This window comes from Aulonocara sp. 'chitande type north' Nkhata Bay, linkage group LG7 (genome assembly GCF_057382095.1).
Source record: "Aulonocara sp. 'chitande type north' Nkhata Bay isolate Kocher_YH1m ecotype deep benthic linkage group LG7, A_spYH_male_GT1.1, whole genome shotgun sequence".
Lineage (NCBI taxonomy): Eukaryota > Metazoa > Chordata > Actinopteri > Cichliformes > Cichlidae > Aulonocara > Aulonocara sp. 'chitande type north' Nkhata Bay.
In genome coordinates, this window is record NC_141350.1 from 10538449 (window position 1) to 10551085 (window position 12637).

Sequence of the window (12637 nt, forward strand, 5' to 3'; positions counted from 1 at the left end):
GCATTTTTACAGTATTTAAACACCTGTAGGTGTTGTGGTAAGAGATTAGCTGAGGTATAACATCCAGCCTCCCTTTAATGTATGCCACCATACTCATACATGTGTTATAACAGGCTTATGTGCTTAGCGTGTTACCTCCACTAAATCCTACCATGGAGTGCTATCCCCAAACTTATTCATGGCTGAATTATCATACAGAAAAGCAGCGTTACAATACGATGTGCTGAGCGAGAACAGTGTGCCTGTGTTAGTGTTTTAATTAGTTTTGGATAGAGTTTCATGTGATCGCTGACCTTGTTTCACCTAGTAAAAATGAGTAATTTACTTTAGCATATATAGTTATTTAAAGACTTAAAGGGGCTTTTAGTCCCAGTCCAGGTATGCGTGTTCAGTAATTGATAAACACTGAGTTTGCAGGGGAAGATCACATTCACTGTCAAGGCTGATCTCACAGGGCTCAGAGGGTCAGACTTTCTGTTCATATCTCTCTGGCATCTATATCAATGACCCCTAAAGGCAACAGAAATGCAACACTTTAAGAGCAAGACTAAGAGTTAAAACAACCAGATAAAGATCAAATAAACACACCGTCTTCCCACCAGTGGATCAACCTCAGCTGCATAAACACACTAACATCTACAAATGTTAACATATGGCATCCATCCAAATGCATTTGTGTGTTTGTGTAAAGTCTGAGCATGCACACTCCATCAAACGTGTACATACCTGATGTATGTAATTGTGTGTGTGCTCCATGCGTGTGGGTGGGGGCAAGGACTCTCTAAGTTGATGACCCTGACCTTACTAGACAGATAACTTCAGACTGCTATTGACTGAAAGATCAGTGTTTCCCTAAAACAATACATAGCTGAGTGCATTTCAGGAAAATTCTAATGGAAAAAAACGATTCTTATCGCCCTACTTAATTGCCAAACAGGTAGCAGCTAAATGTTCCATAATGCATTGTTCACATTAACTAACAGGTCAGTTAACGTGTGTGAAAGCTTTAAACTTAAATTTCTTCAAGTAATATAAGGTTTTTAAACCAATACTGAGGTATTCTTGTTTTAGTTTTACAAGTGGTCCTCGATATTTTACTCATTTATACTCTACCCAACTCAGCTTGTTTTGTTGTTTGTTTGTGGCATTTCAAACAGGAAGTTGGAGAGTGCCTTCTGGTGGAAAAACATCAACACTCATAAGGTTGTGCACCTGGTTTCTTCTTTATTTTTATAATTTTCATTTATTGTCCATTATAAATGCTAATACAGCTATATCAGCAAACAGCTAATATCTATAAATATATTGACCCTCCTGATATATCATTCTGGCTCTACTTTACACTCCTGTAAATATATTGACGTGTACCTGAAAAAATGTCTACATTATAACAAATGACATGAACAAATGCAAAAATAAGCACTGCTCTTTACTTAGTACAGTGTCTTGTCTTTTTACGTCTGAACCTGGATTATTCTTTATGCTATATTGATTTTACACATGCATATATATAGCATACCTTTGTAGGGGATTCAGCCAGATTGTCAGGGTCAAGCAAGTAGATGTGGTCCCTGGCTCCCAACAGAAGACGACCCCTCTCTTCATCCAACAACAGCGACTGCGAATGAAGGCCATTGGAGGGGCTCAAAAACAGAGATACACTGCCCACCTTCAGCAGTTCTGTCCCAGTATGAGAAAGACACAGACAAACACATTAACAAATATCCCCACTGCCATGTAAAATGCAGTATTGTGAGTCAAATTAAACTAAAGTGAAAAAACATATTTTGGTAGGACTACACTGTGGGGCGCAATTTATTCTCAGCAGTTTAAAACCAGTATAATCCCAAAGACAGTCACTGAGATGAAAAAAGTCTCGACTTAAAGTTGCATAATCCTGTTTAGCTACACATGCTCATAAATACGATTTTTTTTTTTCAATTTAGATAGCATAGTATCTCAGTAAGTAGACTTTTAGACAGGAATACCTGTTGTTCATCCATTACACAATAGTACGATTTTGCTATTCACGTGTACATTTTTATGCAGAACACGTACTGTTTTTATATGAAATTATATATACAGTTTGCTTGCTTTAGACCTGGACTCGCAGCTTGTAAGGTCCATAGGTTTCTGAAAGCTGAATATGTTCGACATTTTTAGCTCAGGATCGTGTCTTTGATCTCCATTAGAGGAACTCTCTTCTATCACGAGGCTCTTTTCAGCGCACCACACTTGCCACATGCCTTGAGTAAACACTGGCTCGGTGCAGAGGAGTCCTGTGGGAGTCACTCTGAAAGGATTGACACTGTGATTACCCTCTTGGTGAGAATGATTGGAGAGGTTACCAACCTTCAATATTTGAACTTTTGGGACCCCTCCTCACCACACAATCTCCCTTAATACCTCCCCTTTACACTGAACCCCCATGTGCTGATGTATCTCCCTCCTACACACATATCATGCCCCAAACAGACAAAACTCACAAAGAGATTAGGCCTGCTAGCCCTTGGTGTGGTGTGCAGTAATCTGTTCTGTAAACACACAGCACTATGAGCCTATTGAAGCTTAGCATAGTCTCCACACATTTCTTCAAAGAGGAGAGCCCTAAACAACATGAAAACCTCTTGATTAGCTTTGTTATTGGAACTCAATGTTGCTTTCATGCACGCAGTTATTGGAGTAAGACTTGATCAAGCTTTAGACTTAGAGACCTCTTCAGAGCTGTAAGCAATGCCTGAATCTGCCCTTTCTCACATGTAGCACATGGCAGGAGGTCAACTGCATCAGACACATTGTCACTGCTAAAAATACCTCATATGGTGAAGGATAGGGGTGTGCAGGATGCAGGTCACATCACACCCATATGCTTGCTATGATTTATCCAGACAATTATCCTGCTCAATTCCCATTTGTAATCAAAGACTTTGTAGCTACCAGGGTAACACGTTCATTTATTGAATGATCCATCTGGTCATTTCTGTTTTCACTTGTAGCTCCACCAAAACCTGATTATGGTGAAACAATTACAGTCTCAGGAATAAATATGCAATGTAGGATGCCTCTGGTTTCAGAATATTCAGAGGAGCATGGCAGACACTATTATATTTTAGGTCAGACAGACATATTGATTAGAAGCTAATGCTACATGTTCACTAGATGAAAACTAAAGTTCTTGGGTTTTTATTTTAAAGCAGTTTGTTTAGAGGTACTCCCTCAATGAGGGATTTTTACTTTTTATAATTTCACCCTTTAGTCATTGAATCTGTATTTGGGCTTACGTAAAGCTGATGCAATGCTGGAAGCGAATTCACTGCTGGGTGGTGTTGCTTTTGAACAGTGTCCACTAATGAAATGATGACAAGAGGAGCAGGATGCATGCACTTGGTTAAGCTTTTGTTATTTTTGACAGATTTGTCTTTGCCTCAGTGATTCTCACTGAGAGAACCAAATATGGATATTGCTGTCAAATAGCCATTCACTTTAGTGAAGATTAAAGTAGCATGTAGCCAAATTAAAGGCAATCAGACTACATGACATGATAAAGTACTTTACTTTACTGGCTTGGAAGAAACATAAAATAAGACAAACCGTAGAGCTAAATACTAGGCTAACTGCTGAAAAAACAGTGTCCACAGTAATCTTTATTCCTGCAGCTACTTGCATATGTTTTTGTTGGACACATACAGTAGGACATGCATATGTATCTATTTCCAGGCATAGTTGGTTTCAGAAGCCTTGACCAAAAGACCAAAAGCTTTTGGAGGTTGAAGTCAGAGTGAGTTCACTTTCAGGTCACAGTGGGGATTCAATTTTATGGAACAAAAGTTAAGTTAATATGTGTGGTTCCTTGTAGCTGATACACAGCATTAGGGATGATGACTTTGAAGTAAAGTTTGCACTCAGGTTTGAGGAATGCAAAAATATAACTTCCTAACTTTTGGTGGCACAAAGCAAACACACTTGGTTTATGCAAAGCCACATACATGGACACAGAGCACATTTATACGGTCAGATGATATCCACACAGCAGACTGATGGATCAGTAAGTGAGAAACATTTCACTTTGTTTCATGTTTAAGTGCTACAGATCATCTCCATAAACTTCACTAAATTCTCCTCTTACCATTTCCTCTGCCTGTTGCACAAGTCACATTCAAGTAAGAAAAAAAAGATGCACACTGAAAGATGGAAAGATGTATGACAAGAAAGAAAAAAAATGAAAAGATAAAATCCTATGTCAAACAGCAATATTGTTTGAATTAAAACAAACATCAGCAATATTTAGTTCTTACCTCTATGGCTGAGTTTGACCCTGGGGACACTCTGTTTGATGCTTGCTCCAACAGGGAGGATGGCCAACAAAATCAGTCCAAACAGTGTGACCTCCGGATGGAATAGAGCCATAAACTTCTTCCCTTTGCCTCCATAATTACTGCCAGACAAGCAGAACATAGCCCCAACCTCATTCCAGGTCTGATTGCTAGAGTCCTCTTTCTTCATACTGTGTGGAGTCATCTTGTAGTGTTTTCACTTTGTGCTTTTCTGCAACCTTGGAGGGAGACCAGTGTAAAGAGTCAAGCTAGGGAGGAGCAATCATAAGTGTATGAGGATGCAAGCAGTCTCATCTAACTCCAGAGAGGGGGAATATACACAAACTTCTGTGGCTGTTTCGCCATGGAGCCCTACAGGCATGTCCCCTTCCTTTGCCCATCCTACATCAGCTGTTGCTTGTCACCGGCTCTCCTTTTGTTTCGCCTTTAAATCTGTTTGCCCCAAACAAAGGTCAGACTAACAAAACAGTTGCATTCTACTACTTTTCATCAGGCACGTCTCCGCTTTTCTCTCTCCTCCCATATCCTTTTCACATGGATAACTCAACTTAATTCTTTGCCTTAAGGATACTTGCCAGTAGCTTAAGGATTGGTTGATGACCCTGTCACTTCCTCCTTTATACCATGTAAAAAATGGGCCATGCCCTGTTTAGGACGTCACAATCAATTAAAAATGCCCAGACATTAGTTCACATTCTGAAAAGTTAGCTGTCTGACTAGGATTGAAAAGCTGTGCTTTTAAATAAATGTGTGGTTTAGAATAAGTAGCAGGAGCACAGACTGTTACAAGTTTAAAAAAAAAAAAAAAAAAAAAAAGGAAGTAAGAAGGAAAAAAGACAAGAACTAAAAAATAACTACTTACTTGTTATATTCTGAAAATCTGTGTTTTAATAAATTTATATTTTTTTCAGTGGTACTTGGACACCTAAAAAGTGAAGCAGTGGAACTAGTATATAAAGCTTTGTCACTGAACCCTGATACTAATTTTCCTTCTTAAAATTAAAGTTGCTTGTCAGCACAATTCATACAATACAAGATAATATTCAGATTAACTTTACCACCTCTTCAAGAGTGCAGAATCATGCAAAATGTTTTTTTACACACATTGCAGCTTCATGAAATCTGTGCCCTTTATTACACCGTTGATGCATTCATTGCATCTTCTAAGTACAGACTGAGTACCGTCCCTGTCTTTAACCTGCATTCCTGCAAATCCCACAGCCATTAGGATACTAATTAACCAGACTATTGATGGAGAAATTAATGAATGCATTGAAAGAATGCCTCCCCTTAAGACCTTTTGCCACCATCATTACTTTCCTTCCACCCAGTTTCAGAAAGCACACATCAACCTGTCAAGTGACAACATAAACAATGTCAAGCTAAAGCTAGATTAGATATGACATTCACACTCCTATATCTCTAATATTGACAGCATGTATGCTCCTTAGAAGTCCACCACATATAGAGAATAGCCATTTGATAATGTGTAAGCAGCACCTTAAAAAAAAAAAGGTGATATCCTGAGTAAATATACTGACCCGGGTCTTTGCCCATTGATTTGTACTGCAAGGTAAAATGTGAAACAGATATTAGGTGTTCGACTACAACTCACTTAAGTTTATTTGATTTCTTTCTTCAGTCATCTGATGTTTAAAACTGTAGCTCTTTGTGCAGAAACAGGGGTGAGCGGCACCCTTCCAAGTGCCCCATAGCTTTAAAACGAAGAGGATTAGACTCTGATAAACAGACTGGTGTTTATTTAGGATGACAAATTGAGACGTGTTCACACCTTCAGGGTTAGAAATACAGATATAGAGCTCTGCGTGATGGATGGGCAATCAGCAAAGAGAGTGAGAAAGTTAGGAGGCTAAAATCCCTGTAGTCTTTGCACTTTGTGAGCGATACTGATAGTGCTGATGGTGAAGCTTATCCTCCCTACAGTATTTTCAGGAGAGCAGTGACACAATTTCACTCAAGTGATAAGCACTTCAGTAATGCATCTCTTTTCACAGCTTGAGTGCCCACATCTATCTGCAGCACAGACATGTGCAACACCCCGCTAGAAGAATGACCCCCAGGAAAAGAAAAGTACAAAAGAGAAATAAGGGAAAAAGTGCACAAGAGATGTGAATAATGGGGGAAACCAACTTCTTGTGCCATGTAAGTTAAGCTAACACCCCTATTTCCTGGTGACTAGAGTCCTTGTTGTCTTTGGCAGCATGGCCGGCACACAGTGCAGGGTGTCAGGAGAAACAATCCTGATAGAGATGGTGACAGATTTAAAGCTAGCAGCCAAGGGCTCCTGGCTTCTGATCTCTCACCAACACAAAGCACCTTTAAATATACTGACTCTTCTGTTTCGGTTTAAACAATACAGTCTTTGCATGCCATAAAACATCTACTCAGTTAGTATTATCAGTGAATCTAGTAGCCGACACGCTGTACAAGAATCGTAAAGAGAAACTAGCTCAAGTGAATACACAACAGAAGTTGCCAGCAGTCATGAGAAAAGAGCAGATGGTGAAGAAGTGCTCTGGCTATGGGCATGCTTGCACCAAGACCACCCCTAATGAGGCATTTAGCAACACCCAGGTGCCCTGTAGAGTACACTATTATCTAACTCCTCCATCTCCACAGGACGGAGTGCATTAGCACAGCTATTTGTCTTTATTCCCTGACCACAGGCACTGACCTAGCAGAACAACATAGGTAATTGTTTCTAGTTCTCAAGACATTAATTGTTTTTCTTGGCAAGAGTCAATCATCTTTTCTTTAGCCTTGTATTTAAGCAAGCATGCAACTCTCTGTGTGTGAGCTAATGTCTCACAGGAAAAATGCTAAAAATACAAACTACAAAGAATATGGAAGAAACATTACGTTTTAAAGTGGGTTTACAAACTATAACTCCAGGTATAGATGGAAGTAATTAAGGAAACACGTCACTGTTCCATAAAGACAGGAATCAACCTTACTTTTTGTGTTTTAAACATGTCATGTCTTTTATTTTTATGTTAGACTTTATGACCACATTAAAATAACAGTAGCAAAGCGGTCAATAAGATAAGCTGTCAATAAGACTGATATAAAGGCTCATAATCAGCGGCTTTAAAGTATGCTAGGAATTAACTGCTGGTTCAAAAAAATGTAAATATGAAACATGTGATCCCTGAGGTATTATTCTGGATACAGATCAAGCCCCCCCCCCCCCAAGCTACAATACATGCTTATAAATTAAAGCTTTTGGGGAACTTTCATAGTATAAATGTGCAAGTTTTTTGTGTAATTTGTTTACTCATTTTATTAAGTAGACATCAAGGCCACAAACTGTGATTCATTTAGCATTTTAATCACTAACGTGATCCCACATTATCTGACTGAAACATAATATCTAACAGCGCAGCATGTGCATCTCCTGGGAAATGAGATATCGCTCCAGAAATTGAATGCAAAATAAATTGCCAAAATATCCCCTTACACGCAACATTTAATCATCCAAAACATGGCGATGGAGACAGAGATGGGCTTTGAAGTTGAAAACACTGCAGTAAATTAGTCCCAAATAATGAAGGAATACACAGTGCAAACCATGCTTGGTAAAGATGCCAAATATTTCTCCATGCAACAGAATAGGGTTGATCCCTTACTAGTCAGACAGCCTGGATTTCCTGAATCTGTTACCTTTAATTATATCATATAACTTCTAAAATGTTTGATTACCAAATCTCTCTCATAACTATACAAAATTAGACTCTATGGACTCCAGACAGTTGATTCTACTGCCCTGGTCAATGGATTTAAGTGAGGATTTCCCAGAGTAAATGACTCAGGTCTTAATTTAAACAATATAAACCCACAATTACACTTTGCTCTAAACCAATATGCATGCAATCTGTGAATGGAAATGCCTAGACAAGAGGACATTCCAGTTGAATTCCTTCCGTTCTGGAAGTGAAGAGTACGTCTGTGGGGAATACCAAAGAAGATGGATTAAATTCCAACCCTGAGGTCCTGTCTGTCTACATTTTGTCTGTATCTCAAAACACTGGAAAGGGAACACTCCTGGAGGCTGCTGGTATGGAAACCAAATACACCAAAGCCAAATAATATGCCCCAGCACCTGTTATTAAAGACTCACTTTATGTTTACTGTTGGTCTTCAACAATAGAAGACAAGGTTCACAGCTCCTCACAACCACATGCAGTTGTCACAGAGCCAGCTCAGGTCTCCTGTCACACACAAGGGTTAATGGAAAGCTGGGAGGAAGCAGCAAGGAGTGATACTTGATCTATGGTTTAACTCGTCAACAGAGAAAATGGCAATTAAAAAACATGAGCTGAAAACAAAGCCAGGGAATATGTAAAAGAGAGAACAGACCATGTAACTGAGACGGTTGGATGAAGATAAACATGCAGGTAGTTTTGCCGATAATTGACAACAAAACCAGTAACTCTACTCACACAGAACAGGTCATGACGCCGGAAAGCCACTCAGAATCTGTATGAGTGCCTGCATGTATGAACAAATGTGTGCGTGTAAGCTAATACCATCCTGAGGGAGGCAGATGGGAGCAATATAGGGCATGAAAACAGTGACTGACATTTGTAAGTGCACCCACTTGTATCCTCATGGCCTGAGGATATAGGGGTACACCCATCTAGGCTACGCAACAACTCTTCTCAAGACCAAACTGTCATCTACACACTTGAGAAGCAACTGTATTGTTCTTTGTAAGTGCTGGAAAGACTCTGTTATGCAGTTTATCTCCATATGAGCCTAAGCACAGTTCATTTACAGAGTGGGGACACAGAGAGGCCACAGAAAAACAGCCAAACCGAGCCAGTCAGTCTGTCTGCAAGTCACTGGCACCTAGCTGTTGTAGACACTCTAAACATACTAACATCACTGCAGTAAATGTGTCTTCTCAGTTGCTTTGTCTGTCAGCACTGAGGGATTTTGCAAACATAACCATATTAGGCTAGACTAGTGTGCAGCATACAAGTATGTTTTAATAACACTTTCCACCCGAAACCTGTTGAGTTTTGCAAAAGACCCCTTTAAGGTTTTAGTTTTCATCACTGTCCAGGAAAAAGCCTCAGCATGAGACTGCACTGACTTCTGACAGAGCTCAGAAGTGTTGCTGTAGGCCATTTAAAACACAGCTCAATATTGATGCTGTGGTTGTTTTAGAGAAATGTTGGATTAGTCCAGACATGCCACATAGAACTGGAATGAATTAGTGCACACAGGAGGCACAACTGTAGCACGGCATGGGAAGGGCATTGATTGGCATAGCAAACAATGGAATACACCCCTTTAATCAGTCCAACATAGTAACTTATTTTTTCACATGGAAGGTTCCTATCACAGCCACAGCAGTCTTGAGCCTTCCCCATTCCCGGCCAAGTAAACATGGGGATGTGTGTGTATACTGCAGTGTGTATGTATTAGGTATGCCTGACAGCATCTCAATGACGCAATGTTTGGACGCTGTTTAAAGGAGAAAATCAGACAAGATTTTCTGTCTTGTCTTTCTGTCGCCCAAGGCAGAAGTCATTTATTTACCTCAGTCATGCTGATCGAAACCCCTGAAACACTGCCAGAGAAATCAATGCATCCACACAAGTACAAACTCCCCTCCCTCCCTCCCTTGTTTACCTCTCTCAGAACCACCAGATCCCAGTCCAAAGTTAGGTAAACCTTTAAAAAAATATATGGGGAGAGTGGACCAGTGAGAAAGAACTACATCACTACTTGTTTTCTTTTCTGCTGGACTGTAAACCACTAACATGCACAAACACAAATAAATGACCTCAATGAGGTAAATGTGTCCACGTCAACATTTTACTGTATGTATGATTAATTCAGACAGTAGACATGTACTTGGCTTAAGTCCATATAGTCACATTCAGTTTGGGGGCATTTAGAATTCCCACCCCCTCCCCAAACACTGTGCAAAGACAAAAATTCTCCCTCTTACCAACTTCTCATATATCCATATACAGTCTCTGTACTTTAAACGATCTATCAAGAAAAAGAAAACAATAAAGAAACTTAAATATTGATTAATACGTTTAAGTTTGTAAATCCAGCTTAATAAAATGTACAGATACACATAAAGCGTTAAAGCCCCTTTAAAACTCTGCAGTATTAATTTATTAATTTAAACTCTACTGTGGTCCACCTGACACACGGTTATAACTTGGTGTAGATTATTACCCTCGTTATTATTATGGCGTGTTCCTCACCTGCTCGCTCGCTGACTTCGTCTCTTCTCGCGTGCAAGTGCACCACATGAATAGCAGTGTCTCAGAAAGTTGTCCGTTGCAAACACACACACACAAAAACGACCAAAAGTATGACACTTGGCACAACTTCAACCCGACCAAAAGGAAAGTGGATGGATAAAATGAGGTCTTCCTGCAGATATTTCCACTCCCTGTAACGTTAGTTAAACTGAAAAGCGCTCTTGAACTCTTCGTGCACTGCGTGTGTGTATTTTGGATGGCTGGGTAGTCTGTGGCAGTACGCCCCGGGAAAGACAGACGGCAAACTCCCAGTTGTGCTGCTGCTGCTGCTGCTGCTGCTGGAGGGGAGGGGCCCTCAGCATCTGTACCGCCGTTCTTTTGGACGCTCCACAGCTTCAGTTTCATCCCTCCGAAAGTGCTCCGACTATTAGAGTTACGATGGGCCTTATTAACGGTTATGTATTTCGGCTAATAGCATGATCAAAACAGCTTAAAACTGATCTGAAAAGCATTCATAACCATGAATAGACTCACCAGTCACAGCTCGTGTTACTGCAAAACATGTTAGTGATCATGTGGTATTTTATAATTATTAGTGGCAAAACTATGGCTGAAAATATTATTGCAGTCAGCTCATTGGACTGACCTAACCACTGAGGACTGCCTCACATTTTTCTGTGGTGCTTTTCTCCTCTTATTGACCACTCAGTGCTTCACTCTACAATAATGCCCTCACCCGTTTTTTCTTTAAGCATGCATCAATTTATCTGTCACACCAGTGAATACATTGGGGGCAAGCCTGATTTCAGTATCTTGCTAAGTGCACTTCCACCTACAAGCTGTACAGTAGGAGGTGGGGATCAAACCAATGACATTCCAGTTTATAGATGATTACCTGTGTTTAATTATTTAATTTTACATTGTTTTCAAGTAAATTGGAGTAACTCACATCGATTTAATCACGAAAATATGTTGTAATCCCCTGGGGAAATGGTTAAACTGTCCGTGTTTTGATATATATAGCCATTTGTGTCCAGTCAAAGTCTATGCGGCTCATTTTTGTAAACTTGTGTGTACTCTGGGTTTCCCTGATCTACTAACAAGCAGAAAGAACCAAGAGCTGAATGTTGGTTCAGGCAGCAGATTTTGGCTGTGTGTCACAAAAGACTGCAACGAATGGAGGAGTTGATTTTGAAGTAAACATGGATTTCTTTGGCACTCTCTATTCATGTACACACAGACGTGAGTCAATCCAAATCTGCACTTCTTGTGAGTTGTGGAAGGGTTAGAGCCAAACATGCACAAAAAAATGAATTTATTCAAGAACAGAGCTGTAATGTTGGACCAAGAAAAAAGAGTTGCAGGATATCCCACCCATAAACTTAGATGAAAATGCTTGTTATTGATTTTTGGTTGTGATGATCATATCACTTTTCCAGTGGTGGGTGTGTATCTTCAACAAATTCGACTGGGTCCCAGTTACCCAAGAGGATTAGGTTAAAGGTCAACAGGTGAAAAGAGTATCCGCCCGCACTGTTGGGAGGTTTAGTGTCAGGGTGTGATCTTCCTCAGGATATCGTTCTCTTGCGCACACTCACGCAAATACACATACACAAGCGGAAAGCAGTTAGTGATGACTTGTACTGACGACATAAGGTTGCACACTGTCCAATGTTCATTTGATCCCTGCCCATTCTCCAGAGAGCTTTGTCAAAAGTGTGTGTGTGTGTATACTTGTAATGTAAACCTGTTTTTGTTTTTTAGGTCAGGATAATGTTTGGAACATATGTTATATGATGAGATGATAGTATGTGGTTAGACGATATGGTATGGTTGGGGTAAATGATTGGGAAATTAATGTAAGTTCATGTGTGAAGTGACTGAAACAACTGTGTGTGCCTGCGTGTGTGAGGAATCGAGTAAAATACTTGCACAAATTGATTGATTTCCTTGGGATTTTCCCTGGGATTTGGGTTGAGTGACATAAGAGTTTAGCCTCATACTGGAATACATTAATAATAATAATAATAATAATAATAATAATGGATTGGATTT

General features: G+C 39.8%; 1 protein-coding gene across 2 annotated transcripts in view; it reads right to left on the minus strand.

The window, feature by feature from the left end:
- sema3d (sema domain, immunoglobulin domain (Ig), short basic domain, secreted, (semaphorin) 3D) overlaps positions 1–10850 on the minus strand; it is a 30211-nt gene extending 19361 nt beyond the window's left edge. Inside the window, exons 1-3 of one of the 2 annotated variants that reach the window (XM_086298497.1) lie at positions 10583–10850; positions 4296–4552; positions 1520–1680 (exon numbers count right to left, since the gene is read on the minus strand). In XM_086298497.1, the coding sequence (XP_086154623.1) occupies positions 1520–1680; positions 4296–4518 (384 nt within the window). In that variant the 5' untranslated portion in view covers positions 4519–4552; positions 10583–10850. Of the gene's footprint in view, positions 1–1519; positions 1681–4295; positions 4553–8472; positions 8641–10582 lie in introns of those variants that run through there. The other variant, XM_086298498.1, reaches the window with a different exon arrangement.
- Positions 10851–12637: the final 1787 nt, after the last annotated feature.